Source organism: Parasteatoda tepidariorum, chromosome 11, assembly GCF_982258835.1.
Source record: "Parasteatoda tepidariorum strain Cologne lab strain chromosome 11, Ptep-v5.0, whole genome shotgun sequence".
NCBI classification, from domain to species: domain Eukaryota; kingdom Metazoa; phylum Arthropoda; class Arachnida; order Araneae; family Theridiidae; genus Parasteatoda; species Parasteatoda tepidariorum.
Genome location: NC_141765.1, coordinates 23,848,836 through 23,875,047, shown reverse-complemented (window position 1 = coordinate 23,875,047; position 26,212 = coordinate 23,848,836). Strand labels below are relative to the sequence as shown.

Below are 26,212 nucleotides of genomic sequence, written 5' to 3'. Positions count from 1 at the left end.
GCAGTCGTAATCGAGTTAATGGGATCCCAATACTTTCGCCAGAAAAATAGTTGATCAGTTTTACTATTTTAAAGATTTTGTTATTAACTTAAGCATAATGCATCTTGTTAAAAAAATTAAACGCGCTAAATTAAGCATGGGAACTGCACTGAGAAAGCAAAAGTATAGGCAAAATTACCAGAATATAGTATAATTTAAAATGTTTCTGGCTCTATAAGCTCTAATATTTACAGAAGCTCTTTGGTAATAGTTTTGATAAAATTAACAATAAATACGTTTTTTTACCATATAAATTTTTTTTTACTATACATAAATAGTTTTTTTACCATACGTTTAGTAGTTGCTATAGGGATACGTTGAGGTAAAATTTGGTTAATTTTATCATGATATCTGAGAGCCTGGCAACAAAAATAAATAAATAAAAAATATATAAATAAATAAAAACATTTATTTGGATAAATTTACTTTTTAGTCTCGTAAATCATTACTAAAAGTTGGGTAACATGTCGTGGAGGGGGGGGCACCTGTTGGAAAAGTAACAAAATTCAATGAATTCGAATTAAATTGAATAATACTGATTTATTTTTCCTTTTTTTTTCAAGAAATTATACGAAAACACAAGGTTGAAAATAAACAAATTGAAGTATACAAGTTATTATATCCCTTTTTTATTTTATTTTTACTGCGGTAAATTGCTGGCCCAAAGAAAGATGTAGAACTATAATTTTGAAGACCTTAAATTTTGGTAAACCGTTTTCATACGAAGGAGAAAAATACCAAATGAATGGTTTAGATACCATACATTTTGGCTTTATTAAACAGAAATACGTTGCTTTTTTTTAACCAGAAATCCATAGAGACCAGAATTTTTTTCTTCATGTACTAAAGACAGTAATAATTATTAATTATTAAAATACGGGTTAAATTATTATTTTTTTCTTTTACTAGTAATATCATTACCAAACAGTACCGTACATTTACCAGAATTTTTTTTCTCCGTGTGAGCTTAGATTTTAATTTAAATATTTTTCTCCTTTTCTCTATTTATTTAATGTAACGCACATATAATCTTATAGTATTCGTTTATGCCCTAAAAAGCTATAAAACATCTTCTTAGACACTTTCTGTATTATGTAATTTCCGATATGACCTTCATTTTAGCAATCTGGTGTGCTTAACATCCCAAACTACTTGAATAATCGTCACCACTTTACCTTCTATTCGGATGAAGATTATATTCGCCAGCGAAACTTAAACACAACCTCTCTCCTGTATTCTATAGGGGTGAATTACATTTTTAGACCACACCATCACTATACCACCTGGGACTAATAGGATGAAAAAGCTAGTTTCTTTTTCGAACTCCGTACTGCTCACCTTTCTACACGAACTGCAGAATATCTTGAAAATTGATTCTGACTGTCATAAAAGTAATTGAATTTGCATGGATCTCGACTCAGATACTCCCTTTTTTGGAAGAAAGGAGTATTATGATACGCCTGTCTTCTATTCTCAAAAAGAGTCTACAGAATGTATTCTATGAAGAAAAAAAAAGTTGCCAGCCAATTTTTCTGGCGTTGAAAAAAGACGTATGTGTACAGTTTCTTAGTGTTTCGACACTTATTTGATGTAGCTAAAAAAGAATTTTCTTCTTTTGAAAAATATACTTTTTACGTGTTTCTTTAAACAGTTTGTTCGAAAATATTTCATTATATACATAAATATTTTTGCATTCATTGCATTTTTTTTAAAATAAAGACATATCTTCAAAAAGCGAAGCAATTTTGTTAAAATCTTTTTACGCAACAAGAAAATGAATCTGTTTCTTTTTTTTTACATCCATCGTATTTTCAGTTACTTCGTAGTACTTCAAAAAGAAATGCATGACACAATATTAAATTACTATGAGGATTGTTTCATTTATTATTTAATTATTCTATACTTACATAAAATTTAGTATGCTTCCTCTCAATAACAGTAAGGTTTTAAATTTAAAAATCAATCACATCAATATTCTAGTACATGCCACTGAATCAAAGTAAGTAGCTGTGTTCAGTAACAGGTCCAATAACTAGCAAAATTCGATCTCTTAATAAGAATTTAAATATTCCCACCTTTATATTATAGTCTTAAACAGGCACGATTGATCTAAAAATTTGCTCACAAAATGTAAGCTAAAGTATTCAAACGTAAAAGTGAAACTTTTTTGCTAAACAGAAACTACATTAGCAATATATTTTCGTTTCATTTTATAACCAGTGATAAATAGCCGATCTAATCCGGATTCGTGACTATATCAGTAACCGGTGCAAGCCGTGGGGAATGCATGAGCAAAGAATATACATAGAGAAAGAAGGCTAGCTTCCATAGACATAGTGTAAACCAGTCCCCCAAGGTTTGGTGTGATTACTGTGTATAGAGGAAAAAGCAACATTTAGAGGACAGCAGCATAAGTTCTTGAAACGGGTTTGCACCCTCTTCTCCTGCCAACAGCTACTAAGATTGGGGAAGAGTTGAGGAGAAGAAAAGTTTTCTCGTTTTATTTATTGTTGGCTGGTTTAATATTTTTACGCTATTGATGAACAATACTGTACTATTAATTAGGATATTTCTTTGAGATTGCATTTATATCATCCATCTTGATTAAATCTGCAAATACATTTTGACATGGAAAGAAAAAAATGAAATGGTGGTTGGTGGGAGGCAGCATACCCAACGATACATGTAGAGTTGTCCAACATTTGGTTCACATGAGACGTACCTTCCAATTATCACTTTTCCTTTTATGCGCATGCGCCGGATATTAGTGCATATGATGCTTTGCTCAATCTGAATATGTTGCTCACCTTGTAAGTTGTTTCTTCTGGTATAACATACCGCACCGAGCAGTTCCAGCATTAGTTACGCATTCAAAGAGCTGGGCGTCTCCTTTCTAAATTCCTTGATATGAACTCACAAGCCATTATCGGGATTCGGACCTAGGACATCTCTTAGGGAGGCAAACACCCTATCCTATAATCCATATCCTATTCCAGCTCGCAGGAATAAGGTATACAAGCTGCCAAATGTATCACGCAATCAGTAGAAATTTGATGAAGTTATCGTATGCGTGAGTAAAAAAATTATTATTCAGTGGAGTATCATTTTAATTTTTTTCATTTAAAGTTTTTTTTATTTACGTATTAATGTAGAAAGCGATTCTTAATTATGTGAGCACAAATTATTTTTAAAAGTTTTTTTCCTCTTCTTTTTTCACGTTTAATAACTTGTAAGGACTTCCCTGATTATTTCACGTTACAAATTGCGCTTAGAATAATTAAAAGTGATTTAATGTAAATTCACAATTAAATTAATAAATAGGAGTCCCAAAGTAAATACCTCATTAATAACAACTAATTCTTAGAAATATTTATCTCTGTAAGCCATGAATGCAACATATAGGGGATTTATTTATTTACGAAAAACACTCTAATATTGAATGAAATTTTTGAATTTTAAGCTTATAAAACTTTCCTTAAGACAATAAAATATTAAAAAAAATTATAAAACATTTTTCAAAATGCGAAATATCTGCTTTGAACAAATGACATATATAAATAATAACAATTCAGTTCTCCGTATATTTTCAACTAAATATTTAATAATGGGGAATAAGCTTTAAGAGCCTTAATTATAATAGTCTTCTCTTTTAAGACCACGCGGATTAATCCCTAAAGATTTTCTGTTCACTAAATGAATGAATTTAAAATGAAGCAATTATTTTAAGAACTGAATTTTTAGAATTAATTTGTAATTACTTGGAGGAGCAGATTAATGCTGTATTAAAATATTACCAATGTTATGAAAGTTAAACTCAAATAAATGTGAATTCAGTAAAATTATTTTACGCAATATTTCGGGTTTATAAAGTAATTTTATGTTTGAATAAAATTGTTTAGTTTCGAATCGATCAATATATATATATATATATATATATATATATATATATATATATATATATATATATATATATATATATATATATATATATATATATATATATATATATATATATATATATATATATATATATATATATATATATATATATATATATATATATATATATATATATATATATATATATATATATATATATATATATATATATATATATATATATATATATATATATATATATATATATATACATATATATATATATATATATATATATATATATATACATATATATATATATATATATATATATATATACAGTACCGCTCAAAAGTATCAGTACACCTAGAAACTTATAAAAAAATGGCAAAATTCAAAGTGTCATAACTTCTTTTGATCAAAAATGCTTCTGTTTTATCTCATTTTGAAGCTTAAAAGCTCTACTTTTATGTACTTTAATTGGTTTTAATTAATACATTTTGCAACTATGTACAATTACACTCTAAACAATCATAGAAATTTGCATTAATTTTTTGTGAAGTTTGACGCGATGTACAGGCACAAAGGGGTTAGATATTGTTAATTTTTACTATACCATTGAAAAATTTGAACTTTTAGCTTTCATTTAAAAAAAAATTCCAAAAAAACATGTTTTTTGATGAAGTTATTGTCAAATAAAAAAAAAGGTTTTTTTTCAGAATTTAATGATTTTTCAGCAATTATAATGAATTTTAGTGTAATGTTTAGTCAACTCATTTATTGCTCGAAAAATACTGTTTAAAGTTTTAAAACAAGAGAATTTTTATCATGATTACATTTTTGCTTTCAAATTTTTTCTGAGAAAAATACGAAAAAATAAATTTCAAAATATTAAATTGTAAACGTTGATTCTTATTTCATTATTATATTTTCCAAAAAAAAAATTAAAATTGTTATAATAAATCATGAAATAATATTATCGAGAAATATTAAATTTTAAGTTATTTTAATTAGAAAATTTTCATATTATATTATAATTACACTAAAATTCATTATAATTGCTGAAAAATCATTAAATTCTGAAAAAAATCCTTTTTTTTATTTGACAATAACTTCGTCAAAAAACATGTTTTTTTTGGAATTTTTTTTTTTAATGAAAGCTAAAAGTCCAAATTTTTTAATGGTATAATAAAAATTAACAATATCTAACCCTTTTGTGCCCGTACATCGCGACAAACTTCACAAAAAATTAATACAATTTTCTATGATTGTTTAGAGTGTAATTGTACATAGTTGCAAAATATATTAATTAAAAGCAATTAAAGTACATAAAAGTTGAGATTTTAAGCTTCAAAATGAGCTAAAGCAGAAGCATTTTTGATCATTTTTAAAGAAGTTATGACACTTTGAATTTTGCCATTTTTTTATAAGTTTCCAGGTGTACTGATACTTTTGAGCGGTATTGTATATATATATATATGTATACAGGTGGTTATCAAAATAATGGAAACACCCAAGATTTTGAAGGCTTGAGAATTGCTGTTCTGCCGTAAATGTTCTCTTTATGAAGGTATCTCCTAACTGTAATTGTTGACACTGGAGAATCCAGATGCTGATTGAGCTCTGCGGCTCTTTGCCTGCAGTTGTTTTCTTTTCAGACATTACAATCCGCTTCAATACCCGTCGGTCCCTTTCACTCAGCTTCTCCTTCTGTCTACTGTTTTACTTTGCTGAGCTTGTCTTTCCGCGCTGTGTGTATGCTGCCATGACCTCAGACACAGTACCTCTAGAAACGCCTGAAAGCTAGGATGTTTCGGTCACTGTTGCTCCAACTAGTCGGGTTTCTACAATTTGGCCTCTCTGAAAATCTGTGAGGTCTGACATTTTACCCTTCTGACAAAAAATCGAAACATAGGCAACTCTGCTTAAGTTCTCTCATACCATCTAATATATGTACTTTTTATATTAAAGAAAACTGGTAGCTAAGATTATATTTTAAGGCTTATGAAGCGAATTCTTAAATGTCCCTTTTATTCACAAGTGTTTCCATTATTTTGATAATCACCTGTATATATATATATATATATTACTTGTATTTTACGAAGGAGAAAAAAAATAGCCAACTGTAATCTTCATAGTTAGGTTTTTGTGGCTTATTTTTACTGTGGTAGCTTACTACTTAATTACAAAGTTTGTTGTTGTTTCTATAGATCTAGAGACACGGTAATTTTTTTCCTATTCTGGTAGTTTTGACGCTAAATTTTTTCTTAGTGCAAAGAGGTGACTTTTGACATCCCATCAGAGGGTACATCAGATTGTAAAGTGCTAACATTTTACTCTAGCATTACAATTTATGCAAGCTTATTTAGAAAAAACATTCGTCCTTTTGATGTAAATATAAAAGGCATGCCTGCTGAGAGATTGTTTACCTGATAGATAGTTAAAGGTTTCGGTACCACCGAAGTAAATATATCTTGAAGACATATTTTAAGTTGCAAAAGAAAAAAAAGTGAGTATTTAAATATTTAAATATTAGGAAAAAACATGGCTTCTTAAAAAAATTACAAATCATTATTAGAGTCAGATTGTTGGGAGAAAGAATTAAAAATAATTAAACTGGTTTGAAAATTGAATGACATTAAAAGATAATGGAAAGAGAACAAGATTCTGAGGATAGAGCGTTCAACCCGAATCATCTTATTGGCAGGCGACCCGGATTCAAATCCCAGCGATAGTTGGTCAATACGAATTCCGCAATCGGCTTGCACCGATCCCAGTGCTGACATAAATATAATGGGAGGTAGAAGGATCATGGGTTGGAATCCCCTTACCGTCAAGCTAACAATTTGGAGGTTTTCGTGGCTTTCTCTCCATGTAAAGTAAATGCGGGTTAGTTCCCTAATAAAGTCCTCCACGAAGGTGAATTTCTCGCGAAACGTGATTCAAAAGTTCCCTTGTCTTCTAGATTTGGTTCAGAATTACCAGACTACTAAGATGAACATCGGTAGTCAAAACTCAATCAACTGTTCAACGACGTTTATGAAACAAAGCAAAAAAAATCAAACTTATTTTACTAATTACTAATCAGGTTTTAACTATGATTGGTTTCAACACTGGATTGTTAGTTTATAATAACATTTTACCTTATGTATTTTCTGCCATTTCATAATTAATAAAATTACAGAATTAATATTGCTTATAAATTAATTAATATTGCTTCTTGAATATTATAGTTTCATTAAATACAGTTGTAACTTCATTTTAACTGAAATAGTTAAAAACATACATTTGGAGTTAGTGATTACGAAACACTTTGCTTATATAAATATTAACATTAAATCTACATTTATTACGTTATTATTTCTTGCTTTTTACACGCATAGTATGTACTTTTACGAACCAAATAAATCTTAATCAAGTACAGGCAATTTTGTTGCTAAATTTACGAACGTATAAAGAGCAATTCAATAAATTTACTCAAAAGTTTCCGTCCAGTGAACGTTAGTTTATACTTTTTCTTGCTTTCTTTACGCTACGATACCTTACAATAGTGGTCAAGTACTTACAGCTTAGGCTATAAGTTCTTTATAGCTTTGGAGATGCAATGAAGAGAAAACGTGCCGCCGGAATAAGCTTCGATGCGTAAGATTTCTCTAAGACTATCCATGTATCATGGCGACATAGATCCAAAACTCATTAAATCAAAGAACACGAAGAGAAAAGCAAAAGAACTCTCTACAGTACCTAAGAAATATACTCTACTATAATTATTGAGTCGTATAGTTAAGCCTATACGTTGATTTGTTTAATGAAGCAAGGTTATGTTAATAACAAGATTAACTACAAGATTATCTAAAGCAATTTATTTGTAATTTTTAGTGAGATTTTTATTTGTTTACCCAATCAACGACCTTAAGTAGTTTTTGTTGCTTACTTAGCGTATGAAATTAAAACAAATAATGGAATAAAGGCTAGATTTAAATTAAAATGTATTTTTTTGCTATTTCAAAATCTAAAATTGCTTTTTTTGTGCAAAAAAATATAAATTCTATTCAGAGTGTTCCGTAAATGTCACTCTTAACAAATACGTTTTTTTTTTTAATTCTAGCATCAATACAAAATTTTAATGTCAACGCGCTATCAAATTCTGACAAATGACTTTTGATAATTTGAGAGAGGATTAAAAAAAAACTTCAAAAGTAACTTGATTGCCAAAAAAGGAGAAAGAAAAGGTATAAGGCGAGAGGTTATTCGAAATACCTTCAAGCTTAGCTGGACTGTCAAACCGGTTTTGATATTTTTAATCTAGTTTTCCTCAGTAGTGATTCAACAGACTTTGCAAACGCTTTTGCTTTTTCTCTCAATAAAATACTTTTGTATATGATCCATAAATATGATCCGTATTTTACATGCATACACACACACACACACACACACACATATATATATATATATATATATATATATATATATATATATATATATATATATATATATGAAAAAACAGAACAAATGCAGGGGAAAAGCTACTATGCAGTTAAAAAAGAGTATTCTTTTTAGAGTTCAAAATCTGTTTGTTAATTTTAATATAATTTCCAATATTATAATAGTTCTTTCATTATATAATATCAAACATTTTTTACTCTCTATTAAATACACAGTAATTAAAGTCAAAAAAACATCCACAGAAAATAAAAGGAAAATTAGTAGCTGAATTTATTGGTAGACTATTGATTTACCGTTTTCTATGGAATATTTCCTCAGTTCACAATACAATGGATCAAAATATGTTTTGCAGGACGTGTTGAAGAAGCCATTCAACAATACCGGCAGGCTATGCGTCTACAGCCTAATCACACTGTTGCTATAGTGAATGCTGCAAGAAGTTTACGATCACTAAAGAACAACAGAGAAGCCGAAGAACTTTATAAAAGGTAAGATATTTTATTTCCTCTAGTGTTATATCTTCAATAAAGTGATAAAGCTATAAAAAGAAAAAAAGGGAAACAAATGTAACAGTTATAAAGACTTGTACTAAAAAAAAATTGGAAATTTGTGTTTTATATATATATATAAATATGTTTTATACATATATATATATATATATATATATGTTTTATATTTATATATATATATATATATATATATATATATATATATATATATATATATATATATATATATATATATATATATATATATATATATATATATATATATATATATATATATATATATATATATATATATATATTATATATATATATATCGAAAGCATAATTTTTTTATTAATTCAGTAAGCTTAATTTTTGTGGAATTTATTTGTTTATTCATTGAATTTAACTATTATAGAGCTAATTTTTTAATTTCTTATTATTTTTTATCTCATCTTTATTTTTAACAGAATTTTCATTTATGGATAGGTTTTTGTTCTCCATTTCTGTACACATAATAGTTTAATACTCGTACCCACGTACTAATTTGGTACTCGAACCTCCAATTTTCTAATTTCATTCGAAACATTCTGCTTCCCATCTGGTAAATTATGTACTTCTACTTCAATTTTCAAGATTACGATATATAGTCTTCGTCTGACTTGCTGTTAGTTTCTTTTTGTTTTACTTGGGGTAGTCTGTGGTATGGTTATTTGCGGTAATTCACCGCCATCCGCTGAAACTTCTCTCTTGCTGATTGCATGGTAATGCACCCCTGATGAAGCCGTCATGCATGTTAGTGCCTCCACTTTAATTTCTTTTTGAGTGTTTTTCCTTTTTGATTTTTAGGATATTATTTCCTGTTACAAATTTTTTGGCTTTTTTCGTTGTGGTGATCTTTTTATTTCTCGTGTGAGGTAATAACTTATCTTATTTTATTTAATCTTAAAAATGTTTCGTCAGATATATATATATATATATATATATATATATATATATATATATATATATATATATATTCACCTACACCACATGAAATTTATTTTAATTCTGCAAAAAGGAAATAAAAAATAAATATTATTAGTCTATAAAATAATTTTCAAATACCTTTCAATTTCAGCCTTGAAATTCGAATTTTTCTTAAATTTTGGACGTGATTAATTGATAATTTTTCTAAACATGATATTATAATAAAACTCTCAGTCCTTTAAAACTTTCGTTTTAATATCTTTAATAAGGAATGGAAAACAAATCTTTCATATATAACTTTTTTAAATATTCCGATCTAGAAATTTTAAATTTCGATTTTTTACTTATGGGCAATGACCTAAGTCTAGTACCAACTACCAAGTGTAGGATCTAAGTAATTGACTACGAATGTTATTAAGAAAAAACTTGGTATTATTTCTAAAGGTTGTAGATTAAACCCAATATATATATAAAGTCTTTTGATGTAAACTTTAGAAACAACCTTTTATTTCCTTTTTATTCCTAATCAACTTGTCACCGATCTGACCGCCAAATCAACAAATTACGTTAAAAAGATAAAATAGCTGTTTCTGGACCTAATTGAAAGCATTGTTAGACAATAATTACAATAAACCATAAAATTAGCATAAGTTATAATAAATTAGATAAAAGAACCTTATATTTGGAATATTAGCAAACATATAGTAGTTCATAATGGGGAGCGGCGTAATATAGATAAATTAAATAGTTTTGTCAAATCCAATAGCTCTTATTATCTTTGGTTGCTTGGAAAATTCCTATTAATCTTCAGTGGATTGTGCGTGGAAATGCATGAATATATCAGAATAATTATAAGCAAATCCATGCGGAAATATTCCCGAAACACAAATTCAGAAAAGTATTGCTCCAAATCAAATAAATTCTAGTCCGGACAGGCCTGAAAGCGAGACGGAAAAGAGAAAACACCAATAGTAGACTTATTTCAAAAACAGATAATTTTCGGATAGAGTAAATGTATTCTTAACAATAAACAATTCATTTCTAATAATGCTTTCTCGGGGAGAAAGCAATTCAATAAATAAATTGTATCCGTTTAAAAAATTTTAGCCCCGAGTCCGGATAAACGCAAAACCCTAAATTGTCAACTCTTCTTAATTACACATTTTCTTTGTTTTCAGATTTAAAAAAAAAATCGTTTTTTTAACATAATTTTTTTGTAGAATGAAAACTTCCGTTTACTTTTCATGAGCAAGAGTTCAAAGAATGAAGACTTTTAACTGTAAAGCAGTATCAAGTTACTTAACTTAAAGAAATGTTCCTTTTAAAGAACTCTTTTGCCATTTAAACCTAAAATCCAATCTATATCGTTTTAAAAAAATGAATAATAGAATTTGCTTAGTAAGTCTAAAAAAAGCTTGAACAGTTCGCAAAAATAGAGTTCTGGTTAAAAGACATGATTTAGAGATAGACATTTATTTAAGAGACGTTTTTTTAAAACCAACAATAATTGTAACTATTTATGACATGAAATCGAAGCAAAAACTTTGTATCTATACACGGATAATTACACAGAGAGAAACATTCGGGAAAAATTACCGTATTAAATGGCAATGTCATTTCAGAAAAAAAAAACGAGCGATAATTCTAATTAATAAAACCAAAATATACGGTATATAAAGCATTTATTTGACAATTTTTCTGTTCATATGGTTACGATTTGCCGAAAATTCTGATTTTTAAGATTATAGTTCTTATTTCCACACATTTAGTACAACATACAAAACGGATCAGTAAATTTAACCGAATGAATGGCTTTAATGCCATGCTTTAAGGTATCATGTGGAAATTACTAAATTTCACCACATTTACTAAATATTATCATGTATCATAAAACCATATTGTATTGTTAATTTCTGCAAAAATATTGCGAAACCACATCGGTAAATGTTACCGAGCCTTTCGGTGTTCTTGTACAACCAGAAACATGCTAAATTTTAACATGTTCTTTTACAAAACAGATATCTTAAAATTTTGAAACTAATTTTGAACTTTTCAATTCTTTTAATTAAGTCAAACTCAAAATCCTAAAATTTAAATATTTGTTAATTAAAACTTTTCTTTATCCTCAAACTTCACCTATTACTTATTTAACATAATCTTTTTTTAAAACAAAAATTTCAGTTTTCAAATAAAGGATCATAGAACGAAGACACCCAATTGCAATGCCCCATCAAATATCTTAAATTGCTCAAAGAAATATTCATGTTAGCGAACTCAACTTATTCAAAAGAGTCTTCTTAAGCTCTTTAAACAAGAAATGCCATTTATACTATTCTCAATCTTTATTTAAAAAAAAAGAATCAATAGAAATAACTTGGGCAACAAATCCTTGAAGAAATGTTTCGAATGATAAAGTTTTGGCTAAAGAGCAAACTTTAAAGATTGAGATTTATTAAGAACTACGCAATAATTCTGATTCGATGGTATAGAAGCGGAAAAGCTGTAGCTATTGACAGGGTTCTTCGAAACTCTTTTGCCAAGGAAAATAAATAAAAAAACATAGTTTAAGTGCATTAAACATGAAGATAAGCTACAATTTTAAACTATATATGCAATCCTGCCGTGAAGAATTATCTGGTTTTGGAACGGACAAGTAACTTAAATACTTCATAAATTATTAAACTTTTTTGAAAAATCGTACAATTGGAGACATTTTTCATCCAGACAAATTTTATCAAAATAAGTGCCATATTCTGATTTTTTGCATATTTTTATGAGCCCACATAATATTACATTGGAATAAGTTTTTAATTACTAAGAAATTAGACCACAAACGTTTTAATTTTTTCAAAATTGTGGCTTTTCCCTGTATTGACGTTTTGTGGTATTTCCAAAATAAGCAGAGGAAACGCTGGCTAAAAATAGGTTAAACTTGATCTAACCTGGAGTAACTGGAGCAAACTCACAGCAGTTATGAAAATAGCAGATTGCTCGCAAAAAAAGCATTATTTAATCCAGAGGTCGCCAAAGTGGTCTATATAGACCCCCAGGGGTCTATTTAACAAAAGCGGGGGTCGATCTGAGACAGGGGGGGGGGTGAATGGGGATCGATCCGAATCGGAAGGGTCAATTGTGGGTCGAAAAAAAAAACAGTTCTCAATACGCAAATCACACATACCTAATTAAGCATGTGAAATTTGTGATTTTTTTTATAATTGACTCAATATCAGTTTCTTTATAAAACATAAATAAATAAACGTATATTTATTGGGGTGAAACAAGTATTTACGTACCACCGCGCAGTGGCACGAACTCAGCGCAGTTTATAAGTCATATGCATATGTGCGCTTGTCCAAATGTCACGTGTGACGAGCATTGACGTTACAAATGCAAATATCATACGCAGTTTCAGCTATCTTTGCAAACTGTGTTGAATATTTGCAGTGTCATTATTAAAACTTTTGCAGTTTTGGATAATTAGTTATTGCTTCGATAAAACCATTCGTTTGGCTTAGATATCAATTTTAATTATCAATGCACAAAAAAGGTAAGCATTAATAATATGGATTAGTACAGCCCGCGACAAAACTATAGCACACTTTGTATTTTTTTACGAAAATTACAAAATTGACCAATTTTGACGAAAATTAAAATTGACCAATTTTGAACCCAGCGAACCTTGCAAAAAAACACCAGGCACACCCATCTTATTGATCAGGAAGCAGTAAATCTTTAGTTACTTTACTTATTATATCTACTTATGCATAATTACTTATTATTTAATAATAAGGTATTTAAATTTCAATATTAATATATTTTTCATAAAACTATTGTTACACAATGTACTATTACTTTAATAAATGTTTAAAATCATAAAATAAATGTACAAACACAGTATCTAATATAGTTTTATTTTAATTAACAGAAAATTACTTTTGCGGGGGTCGATGGAGATTTCGAAAAATTATATAGGGGTCGATGATCAAAAACGTTTGGCGACCCCTGATTTAATCTAACGACAGAGACTTCGAAAAACAGCTTTAAGGAGATAGTTCTGTAATACATTTAACTTCCGTTGGCTATATGTCTATTTCTGGTTAGGGAAATCTTTCACTGGTTAGGGAATGCAAAAGTAAACAATTGTAGAAGACGTTACTATTACATTCATCACTTTTTTCTTTCAAAATGAACATTTCATTCTTAAAAAAACTCAAGAGACAGTTTATAATTTTCAATGCAATAAAAAAATTCCAAAACATTCTCATTTAATATTTGTTAATTATGATTTTTTTGCTTCAAAATAGGCAAACATTCATTTAGTTTTTAAAATAATCTTCAACAATTAAAAAATAATTCAGTTCTTAAATATGGTTTCATAAGACAAATACTCAAAACTTCAAAGCTTCATCAAATGCCTTAAATAAATTCATGCATATTCATTTTATTTATCATTCATTACTATTACTTATTATTCATTTTATTTATTTTATATATTATTATTCCCTATTAATTTAGATTAGTCTACTTTCACATGGAAAACAAAAATCTGGTAAAATTACCATACTGTGCGATAATGACATTTCTGGTGAAAAAACAACAACATGATTCTAGTTAATGAAACTGAAAAAAAACTTTTAACCCTTCATTTGGTAGTTTTTTATTATGTGGTAATTATTTACCAGAAATACTGATTTTCGAAATTATAGTTCTTATTACTACACATTATTAGTAAAAAAAAAAAATAAAGAACTGAAAAGTTACTTTAACTAAATACTTATGCAATGCCCAAATGTATCATAATAAAATTACCAAATTTCAGCCCATTTAACACGTTTATCAAGCATTATAAAACGATATTTTATTGTTAATTTTACCAAATCATTACCAAAGCTCTTCAGTAAAATGTACCAACCTTTTTGGTGTTCCCATAGAGTCAGAAATACTTATTTTAGTAATTTTGATCATATTGTTTTCCTAGTGTCGACATTCCATTTTTAAAACTGAATATTATAACAGCAAAAATTAAAGAAAAAAATTTTCGTTCCATATTTATACAATAGGAGACGCAAATGAAATCATACACGGAGAAAAAAAACTCGCGCAAATTTTCCTCATGAATGGTAATAAAATTTTCTGGTTAAAAAAAAAATTCTGGTAATAAAAATCAAAATATACGGTATTTAAATCTATTATTTGGTATTACTTCCGTTCATATGATAAAGGTTTACAGGAAATTCTCGCATTCAAAATTATAGTTCTTATTGCCACACATTTAGTAAAAAACTAAGAAAACTGAGAATTAAATTTAACCGAAAAAATGGTTTTTATGCTATTCTCAAAAGTATCATGACAATATAATTAAATTTAATTTTTCAATTTTTTTCATATATTATTAAACCATTTTCGCATTCTATCACATATTATTCCTAATTTTATCAAAATCATTGCTAAAGCACTTCAGTTAAAATTGCCGAGCTTTTTCATGTTCCCATAAAGCTGTAAACACAATTAACTTTAAAAGTTTCTGGTATTTTCGACCATACATCTTTTCTGAGTGAGATCTTTAAACCCGAAATCAATCTTCCTTAAAAAGCCAATAGAAATAGCTTAAAATGCTTGAAGAAATGTTCCTAATGATAGAGTTTTGGTTAAGGGGGAATATTTAAGTATAAAGATTTATTTAAGAGGTGCTATTAATAAATAGACAATAATTGCGACTCTATTTACGGTATGGAAGTGAAGCTGAAATGTTGTTGCTATTAAGGAGATAGTTATGGGATGTGTTTTAACTCCCGCAGGCTCTATCTATTGTTGTGTAAAGAACAAAGCTTCAAGCTTTATCGCATTCAGCGAAAATCTTACTCAGTTAATAAGTATTCGCCTCACACTCCTCTGTTGTTGTTTCTTCTGTGTAATTATTATCCTTTTGTTGAATATCATTTTTCAGTACCAGAGATGTTTTTTTTCTATCCTTTTGATAATTGCTTTATGTGTTTTGAAGTCATTTTCTTAACTGTGAAAAATATTTAATGCATTATAGATATAATTTTAATAAATCATAAATACTTTAATCTTTTTAATAAAAAATTTAATTCTTAAAGAAGGTTTTTTAAGAGATCAAATTTCTTTCAACTACCTCGAAGAACTTAAAAAAATAATCATTTTTAAGGACTTTATTAGTTTAAAGTAGTTTCCTTTCTGGAAAATTACCGCACTATTTGGTAATGACATTTCTAGTTAAAAAAATAAAAAAAAAGCATAATTCAGGTTATTCAAACCAAAATAAGTGGCATTTAAATCATTCATTGAGTAATTTTTCCGTTCATAAGGTAACAGTTAACCGGAAATTCTGATTTTCAAAATTACGGTACTTATTACCACACATTTAGTAAAAAATACAAAACTGAAAAAATCAATGCTCGTAGGTTTCATGACAAAATAACGAAATTTTACCACATTCACCAATTTTTATAACACATTATAAAGCAATATTTTATTGATAATTTTACCAAAATCATTACCAAAGCACTTCGGTAAAAATTTTCGAGCTTTTTGGTACTCCCACACAACCTGAAACATGGTATATTTTACCACATTCTGGTAATTTCCACTAAACAGTTTTTCTCAGTTTACTCCTTTTACCCAAAATCAATCTTCTTTAAAAAGTCAATTGAAATAGCTTAAAATGCTTGAAGAAATATCCCTAATAATAGAGTTTTGGTTAAAGGGCAATATTTAAGTATAAAGATTTGTTTAAGGGAGGGTATTAATAAATAAACAATAAATAAGACTCTATTTACGGTATGGAAGTGAGGCGGAAATGTTGTTGCTATTAAGGAGATAGTTATGGGATGTGTTTTAACTCCCGCTAGCTATATCTATTGTATAAAGAACAAAGCTTCAAGCATTATCGCATTCAACGAAAATCTTACTAAGGCAATAAACATTCGCCTCACTCTTCTCTTTTGCTGTTTCTTCCGAATAATTATTATCCTTTTGTTGAATATCATTTTTCAGCACCAGAGATCTTTTTTTTTTCAATCCTTTTGATAGTTGCCTTGTGTGTTTTGAAGTCATTTTTCTTAACTGTGAAAAATATTTCATACTTTATCTTCCATATCCGAGAATTTTTTTTCCCTCTGTGAAAATGGGAGAAATACAAATTCACCCTTTTGTGATTTTTTTCTCTTTTTTTTTTAACTTCTATTAAACCGGAAATTAAATTTGGGAAAAAAGTTTCGCTACTGTACGTGATCAATTTATTCAACGATGTGTGTAGAAGTTTTAATAGTAAGCTAACACTTTCCTTTAGAATTTTAACTAAACATTCTTCTTTTTATTTCACTGTTTTTTTTTATTATTGTTATAATTATTTGGTTTCATTATATTTGGATACAGGTGAAATTCATTTGAATTAATTCTTTTAAGAACGTAATGTTTTTGAATTGAATAATGAAAATTCAGTTTTAATTAATGTGTACTGCATTTTTTATTAATGGTTAAGGACTGAAATTTTTTTTAACGATATTGTTTCATTTAGATAATTAAAACCGGAAACTTAATCACTCTTTCAAAAACTGAAGATGTATAATTAAAAAGGGGATTAACAATGATGGCGCCCTTAAGCAATCCCGTTAATGTTTACTTAAATACTTTTTAATGTTAAGAAAACTGTGAAAATAATTTTTCAAAGTCGACTTCATTATGAAGATAATTTTATCAGACTGTATGCTTTGCAAAAAAGAAGAAAAAAAATTAATACCGATTTCTTTTATGACCATTTCTTTTATCACCATTTATTCCTTATAGATATATTGATAGCACTTATGGCCTACGTAAATTTCCTATGTCATATATTTAAATTGGAAGAAGAAGACTAGACAGATATGGATTTATTTTTTTATAACATGATTTACTGTAAAAATAGGTACTCAAAATTCATAAATTGTTTGGTGAAACTATTTCCTGAAAAATGCTTCGAGTCAACATTTCGACAAATTGTAGAAATAAATATTTTTGATTGTTTGAGGATATGATTTTCGTCACAAGCATTAGGTTTAATGCGTAACTGATTAAGAAGTATAACAAAAAATAAGAGGAGTATGAAAAAATGAATAACCGGTCGTTACCAGGATTTGAACCCAGGTAATATGTTTGACAAGCGAGAACATTAAACTTTTCACCATTCAGTCAATTAGTTTTAAAATCATATAATAATTATTGTAATACTTCTAAAATGCACTTAGACTGTATAATAGTGAGGAAGCTGCTTCGTCAAATGTTTGAGAGTTCACCTTCCATCAATAATCACATGGCTTCGTGACGAAATGATTGCCTTAAATGATAAAAAGCAGCTCGAGAGTTGCGGAATCAACGAAAATAAAGGTTATTACTGAAATGATATGACAGCACACTTGGATATAATAACCAAAAAATATAATAGCAAACTTAGATGTAATAGCCCTGTTAGTAAGAGATAACGTTTCAAAATGCTTAAGAATTAAATAGCAGAAATTTTGATTAAAAGATTATTTATTGACAAAAAAAAACAGACAGAGAAGCGAGTTGAATAAAACTGGTAAAAGCGGGATTAAAACAACATTTTAAAAAAAGTGAAAATTTTATGTTTGGTATTTCTGTCATATTTTTAAGAAATTTTTTGAAAAATAATCTAAGGCCTATTTAATCTAATCAAAGTAATGAACGGCCCATGTAATCTATATTATAATCTAAGGCCTACTTAAGAGCATTTCTAAAAAATGGCATGAAAAATTGAACCAACGTCACCTGGTACAGAATACTTAAGAGATACATTTGTTTCTTCGATGAGAAAATGTTTTTCAAATAATAATAACAATATATGAAAATTTTAGGAACAATTTTCGAAAAAAATTCTCAATTGTATTTGAGGAAGTGAGATTTTAATTGAGGTTTAATTTTGTAATTGATATATTTTCTAATTCTCACACATTCAGATATGGCGAGTTTCCCTTTACTTATGTTATAACACATTACCATGATATATAAATATCATTTTCATCATTTATTTTAGTGAAATGAAGTTGGGTTGTAACTACGCCCATCGGTCCGTAATATTTATCATTAGACATAAAATGTTTTTCTTTTTTAGGGCTTTGATCATTAATTCAGAACCTAAGATAATGGATAACTTAGGTGTCCTTTACATAAGTGCTGGTCGACTCAAAGACGCTAAGGAGATCTATAAAGAATTATTTGAAAAGTATAATGATTACACTGAAGGGAAAGTACATTTTGTAAGTTTTTTTTTCAGAAAACTTGAATATTTAAATCTAAACATGACATAAAATTATTTGCATTAATAAAGAATTTTTTATTTCGCGATATTGACACGCTATTTGGAAATATATATATATATATATATATATATATATATATATATATATATATATATATATATATATATATATATATATATATATATATATATATATATATATATATATATATATATATATATATATATATTATATATATATATATATATATATATATATATATATATATATATATATATATATATATATATATATATATATATATATATATATATATATATATATATATATATATATATATATATATATATATATATATATATATATATATATATATATATATATATATATATATATATATATATATATATATATATATATATATATATATATATATATATATATATATATATATATATATATATATATATATATATATATGTATATATATATATATATATATATATATATATATATATATATATATATATATATATATATATATATTTGGAAATATAAATATATAGATATTTCACAAAAAGAAAATAAATTTTTTTAATTATTTAAAAAAAAATCTTTTCTAAAAATTTTTAAGCTTCTTTAATATATAGGGTGATTCTAAGATCATGGAACAAACCTGAAGAGGTAGTTAAGCGTACTAAAACCTTTTTATATAGGACTGTAGGGTTTTAAGTGACAGAGATTAAAGCACGAATACAAAAAAAAAAGAAAAAAAACATGGGAGAAAAAAAATTTACTTACGAAATCACCGCAAAATGCTCAACAGCAACACATATTCTCTATAAATTTTCAAAAGTTCGACCACTAACAGTAACTAACAGTAACACAAACTACAACTGTGATTGGCAATGCAGCAGGTGCAGCGGGTAAAGGACCGTAGTGAACCGGGTAAACCGCACTGCAGAAAATGAATGCTCAAATTTCAAAAAAAAAATTTGTTCGCGTTCAACGAAACCGTTTCCTGGTATATGCTACAAGCAAAAATTTTGGTAAAGTGCCGAAATAACTATCGTCACTTCTTCGAGGAAATGAATTTCGACAAAATTTACGAAATATTTCGTCATTCTATTTTTTTCCTGAAACAAGAAAAAAGAAAAAACTCGTAGTGCCGTAATGTATCTCACTTTTATACTTATCACTTCATCGTGGACAACATAGAGGTAGATCAATGTCGTCCAAACAGCACAAGAAAAACAGATAAAACTCCTGCCAAAAACTTAATTCAAACCCGGGATTTTCCTGGTAAGAGACCAACTCTTTGATCACCGTACACCCAGTCGGCTTATCTCGTCATTTTATTTTTAATTTTCTAGTTTTGTCAGTCTAGTTAGCAATCTCCCACAATGCACTGCGACGAGGTTCCGAGTTGAAGAAACATTTTCGTCATACATTTGAGAGTTCGCGTTTTATCAAAAATCATGTGATTTCGTGACCAAATGATTCTTAAAATTGACGAAATACAGCTCAAGGATTGCTGCACCGTCAAAAGTAAGAGCTTTATTTCTGAGAGTGCACGATTCGATTTATTTTTTATTTATTTATTTATTTTTGCATCAGCGGAAGCTGGCACTTTTTAACTTGTTCTCAATGTCAATGGTACCAATCACGTTGGAGGTCGCAGTTTTGAATATTTATTTTATTTTGTAACAGTCTTTGAACAGCCGACCCATTTTTTTTGTTTACGACTATCAATGCTTAACTCCGCAGCCTTGTAATTTTGAACCCAATCCAAAAAAACAAGGGATCAAGTATTGGGGGAAATTTGCCTTCATGGAGGACTTTTTGATAGAACTAATTCGCTTTTAAGTTCACAGTGAGGAAAATCACGAAAATCTCCCACGATTAGACTGGCGGCAAAGGAACTCTAATCCATGATCCGCCCACCATTGAGGGTATTTTACGTCAGCACTGTGGTCAGTGCTAGCTGGGTGCGGAATTCGTATCGACCTGCCGTCACTGGGATACGAACCTGTTTCATCTCATTGGAAGGCGAACGCTTTATTCTCTGAGCAACCATTGAACATTTATCGTGAGCACCGTTGTATTGCAAAGAAGCACTTTGCATTGTTTTTGTAAATGAATTCATTTTTCTTCCATGTCATTTTTGCTTTCGCACCTTTAAACTTCACTTTAGACCCTACATTCCTACACAAAAAATACATGTTTTAGTACGCTCAATCACTCCATCAAGTTTGTCTTTATTATTCTTTTCAAAAGTAAGTAGTGCGGTACCATTAACACTGTTAGTACTTTCAACTTAAGAATGATAAGACACTGGTACAACTTTAGCTTTTATTACAAATTTTGGTATATATCATTTGCTTCGAATAAAAACCCTGAAAGTTATATATACTTTAGCTATGTCAGAAAGCAACAAAAACATTTTCTCCGTTTCGTATTCCGATATATAAACTGTTCTTATCTTTCTTATAAAATTTCTGAAAATAGACGAAGTTGATTTGGTTACTACATGTTTTCTATATTCTTTTTTCTAATTTTGAGTCGAAACAATAATAAATAAGTAAAATAAACCATTCTAGCAACAACCCGTTACAGTCCAGGTGAATCATGGAGTTATAGGCTCCAGAATTTTGTGACCAATTGTATGATTTCATAATGTCATGTGCAGTGTGGTCACAGCTTCAGATCGATCGATACCAGAAAGTACACATCAATCTGAAATTAAGTAATTCGTAAACTAGCCCTAAAACTAAATTTTTTATATATGCTGTATTTCGGTTTCGTTAGAACGATCGCCTTAAAAAGAAGAAAAAGAGAAAAAAACAAGAGCAACGAAGCCTCAAGTTTGAATTAGATATAAGTCATATTACATAAGTTCATTATCATGAAAGATTTTACAAATAAGGATAAAATAGGATAAAATGGATAAAATATTAAGATTTTTTAAGAATTTTATCTGCGATTATGATTTTTAAATAAATTCCGGAAGATTACAAAAAAAAAAATTATTTTTGCTTAAAATGATATTAAAAGTTTTTTCTATAAGAAAATTAAAAGTCAGACTATTTGTAAGTGTATCGTTTCCACTGTCTTACTTTAAATTTTTAATTTAAACAATAGTAAATATTATTATTTTCTTATTATATATTTTTATTGAAAATGTGTTACAGGCTCAAGTTCTGATGCAAGAACGAAGTTTTCAGCAAGCCGAGTCATTGCTACAATCGGTAGTGCAACAGAATACCAGTCACAGAGATGCACTTCATCAACTATCTTTACTTTATAGCCAAATCAACAGAACAACTGAGGTAAGAGGAAATTAAAGAGAAAAATATTTTTTCTACTTAATTGAAGCTGAAAAAAAATTATACGTATGCTAACATCTATAGTAGTGTTAGATATATTGAAACATTTGCTCTCGGAAAAAAATTTTGTTAAAAAAATGGATGGACTTAGTATATTAATTTAAACAAATATATCACCATTTCCTATAAAAGTCCCAATAAAACATTTACTTTATTTATGTTTTCCTATCGTATACTACTTATTCCGCTTTCATCTATGAACCACACTTCTTTACTAATACTTCCTAGCTCTAAATTACTAATTTCACAGTTTCATGGAAAATATGTAACTTAACTATTCTGCTAAATCTGCTAATCATAGTCTCTTGTAAAATAGTCCTAAAACAAAAACTTTTTCAACCATATAATGGTGTTTTTTGGTTTTTCTAGAATGATCGCCAAAAATAAAAAAATAACAGAACATCAAATTTGAACCAGATGTAATTCATATTATTCATTGCAATTTTACATATAACAACGACAATCGTTGATCTAATTTCCGTAATAATTCTAAGAAATTGAAATTACTGGGTCAGCTTTAATGCTTCTTTCGGCAAATAAAATGACTTCGATTATTATAAATTCCCAAAGAGCAAAATGTATTTTCAATTTTTATGAATTTGAAAAGTAATTTGGGACTCGTGCAACTTAATTTCCGAAGATTTTATGATTAATTTTTATTTTTTAGTATATGGCAAAATTTGCCCTGTTTTTGACTCTATGGGAACACTAAAAAGCCAAAAATATTTTTGACCAAAGTGCTTTGGTCATTAGTTTAGTAAAATAAGCAATAAAATGTGGTTTTATTACATGAAATAAAGCTAATAAAATGTGGTAAAATTTAGTAATTTTATCATGATACATTTTTGCATGGCATAAATACAATTTATTCATGTAAATTTAGTTTTAAGTTCTGTACTTTTTACTAAACTTGTGGTAATAAAAGTTTTAATTTTGAATACCAGAACTTCTAATTAACCGTTACCATACGAAAGAAAAAAATTACTAAATGAATGGTTCAAATACCGTATATTTTGATTTTATTACCAAAAATTATGTTTTTTTAACAGAAATGTGATTACCGTACAGTACAGGTAAAGTAATTTTACCAAAATATTTTCCCCCAGTATATATCCCCCAAATATTTTTCAAATATAAAAGCTAGCACTGCTAATTAACTTTGTTGTATTTTAAACACGCAATTTTAAAAAATATTATCACATAACTTTAAGAAACACTCTTTTATGAAGCAAATTGCTAATTAAAATTAACACAACTAGATTCCTACTAATATACTTTAATATGTAATTTTACAACTTATTTTGAGGCATGAATTTCTAAACAAAATTTACTTTCCAAAACTGTATCTCCCATAAAAAAGTTTTACTTTTAAGTTCCCCTTAACTAAAAATAAAAATATTTTAACAGCATCGTAGGCAATTGTTTTCTGCCGTGCATAAAACACTTAAAGCGCATTCTCAAATTATTTAACCAGTTTGCACAGCCTTCAATGTAGAACAAAATAATAAAATGTTCCAGAACAAGGAACATTCGCTTCAGCACTATCATCGTTTATGAGGCAATTTTCATACCATAAAATACAACAAAACTTTATTAATCAAGCGAAAAAAAAAATATTTTAAAGAAAGTGATAAAAAAAAGAACGAAATATGCCATTTACTTAAACACTATTCCCGCTTTTATGCAAAATAGCGGAAAAAGGATTTTGAAAGTACATATATTTCCATTTCCTTTTTGATTCCTTTTGGAGCTAAAGCAACCACGAAATCCAAATACCTCTTCCGCATTTCCTTTCTGACAAGAAAGAACACGGAAAGGAATCTTCTCAAGAAGATCTTGCTGGCGCTTCCTCATCCTTTTCGATTTCATTTCGCACCCGACTATTACAACCTGAAAACTTAGACAGTAATACAAGGAGAGAGAATCTTCTAAAGCTGTAAAGAAGACTTAGATAAATTGATTCTCGTTCTTGGGATAGCTTGGCCGACATGCGTGTCAATCTCTTCCCCAACCCCCTATACTACCCCATCGGAAATGAGTTTTCGTCTGACTTACCTTCTGAGGTATGCAGTGGTCGTTGTTTTCTGAACGTAGAATTTCCTTTTTTCGAGGAAATGTATCAATGAATTGATGAAAGTTGCATGTTTGGACATGAATCTTTGCTTGTTGAATATGTATGTAGACATCGGCGTTATTTAAGAATGACTTAAGATTTTACTATCAACACTCGACTGATTTGTATCTGGGGTAAATCTGAATAAATATTTCTCTACCTAGCACTTTCTTGCTAAGATTCAAAAAAATGTTTTGGGAGAAGAAATATTGAATGCTACGCTGAATACAGTTTGCCTTTGACGCTGAAACGTAAGTTAGAGGGTAAAAATAAATTCAAATTTTACAGCTGCAAGTTTATAAGATAACATATTTTTATTATCAGCGTAATGTTTTGCATCGAATCTATTTAATTTTACAAACACCTCATAGGTTTTAAACAAAAATAGTGTAATCACTGGAACGATTAACATAAGCTAACATCGCAATCATTAGAGAAAACTAAGATAATAGTTCAATTTAAACCTTCTTGAAGTTGGAAAATATATATAAATATATCTATATGTATATATTTGAAAAAAATATAAATGAATCCAAATTGCTTGTCATAAACCTAATTAACAACAGGAAAACAGGAACTATTTAATTAGTATCAAAAGCCACTGCAAAATAGAATTCATTTCCAAAATGAAGAGTATAAATGCTAATAAAAAGCACTGACAACATGGAAGTGTTATTAGGGAAATTTATGTCTAGTAATTTGTATTCATTTACATTTTCTTAGAAATATTCTTTCAAGTTATAGCATTTGCAACTCAACTTGGCGCTGTTGTGACTTAGAAATTATATATATATATACATAAAATTTATTTATTAATTATTAGACAGAGCAGTCATTAAAGTGTGTCCGAAAAGTTGTGTTTCTCCATTATATGTTAGAGAAAATCTTGCAAAATAAAATCCGAAAATGTTTTAATTTAGGGAGAGAGGGAAATCTTAGTAGTTGCTATTGGTTTATGAAATAGATCGAGTGTTTCCTACAGAGAGCAAAAGGAAAAATGTCCTGCTTTTAATTAAAAATGTATACTTGAGCCAAAAATAGATTTTAGAACAGGATGTGGCTTTTAAAAGTGTGAGAAAGTATTTCGATAAGAATAATTAATTAGGACAACATAGAAAGATTAAACAGAAGCTTTTTATGTATATATATATATATTATATATATACATAAAAAGCTTATATTATATTTATTTATATATATATATATATATATATATATATATATATATATATATATATATATATATATATATATATATATATATATATATATATATATATATATATATATATATATATATATATAAACTCAACGGACAAAAAATTAGTCACCCTAGTGCACAAGCCCCGAAGAGTCGCTAGGTTTCCGTAGATGACGCAGTAGTCAAAAGACGTGCTCAACTGCGTACGTGCTGCCTCAACGTGGTCAATGGCAAGTAGCCATCGGTGAGATATTTTTGTTTTACGCAGAAATTGTGTATTATATGTATTATACGGGTAAGTGTAAGGGTGTGACAGAGTGGCGAAAAGGGCAAGTGTGTTTGGCCGTGGCCATGGTCATACGCTGAATGAATGTGCTAGATTTGTTGGTGTTTCGATGAGGACTGTGCAGCTT

At 28.2% G+C, this 26,212-nt stretch overlaps 1 protein-coding gene across 1 annotated transcript in view; it reads left to right on the top strand.

Moving 5' to 3' along the window:
• The window catches only part of LOC107452602 (protein O-mannosyl-transferase TMTC1), a 188,641-nt gene that overhangs the window by 142,894 nt on the left and 19,535 nt on the right, over positions 1 to 26,212 (top strand). The window contains exons 13-15 of the mRNA XM_043054161.3: positions 8,717 to 8,852; positions 18,952 to 19,096; positions 22,291 to 22,428. Of these exons, the coding sequence (XP_042910095.2) occupies positions 8,717 to 8,852; positions 18,952 to 19,096; positions 22,291 to 22,428 (419 nt within the window). The remainder of the gene's footprint in view (positions 1 to 8,716; positions 8,853 to 18,951; positions 19,097 to 22,290; positions 22,429 to 26,212) is intronic.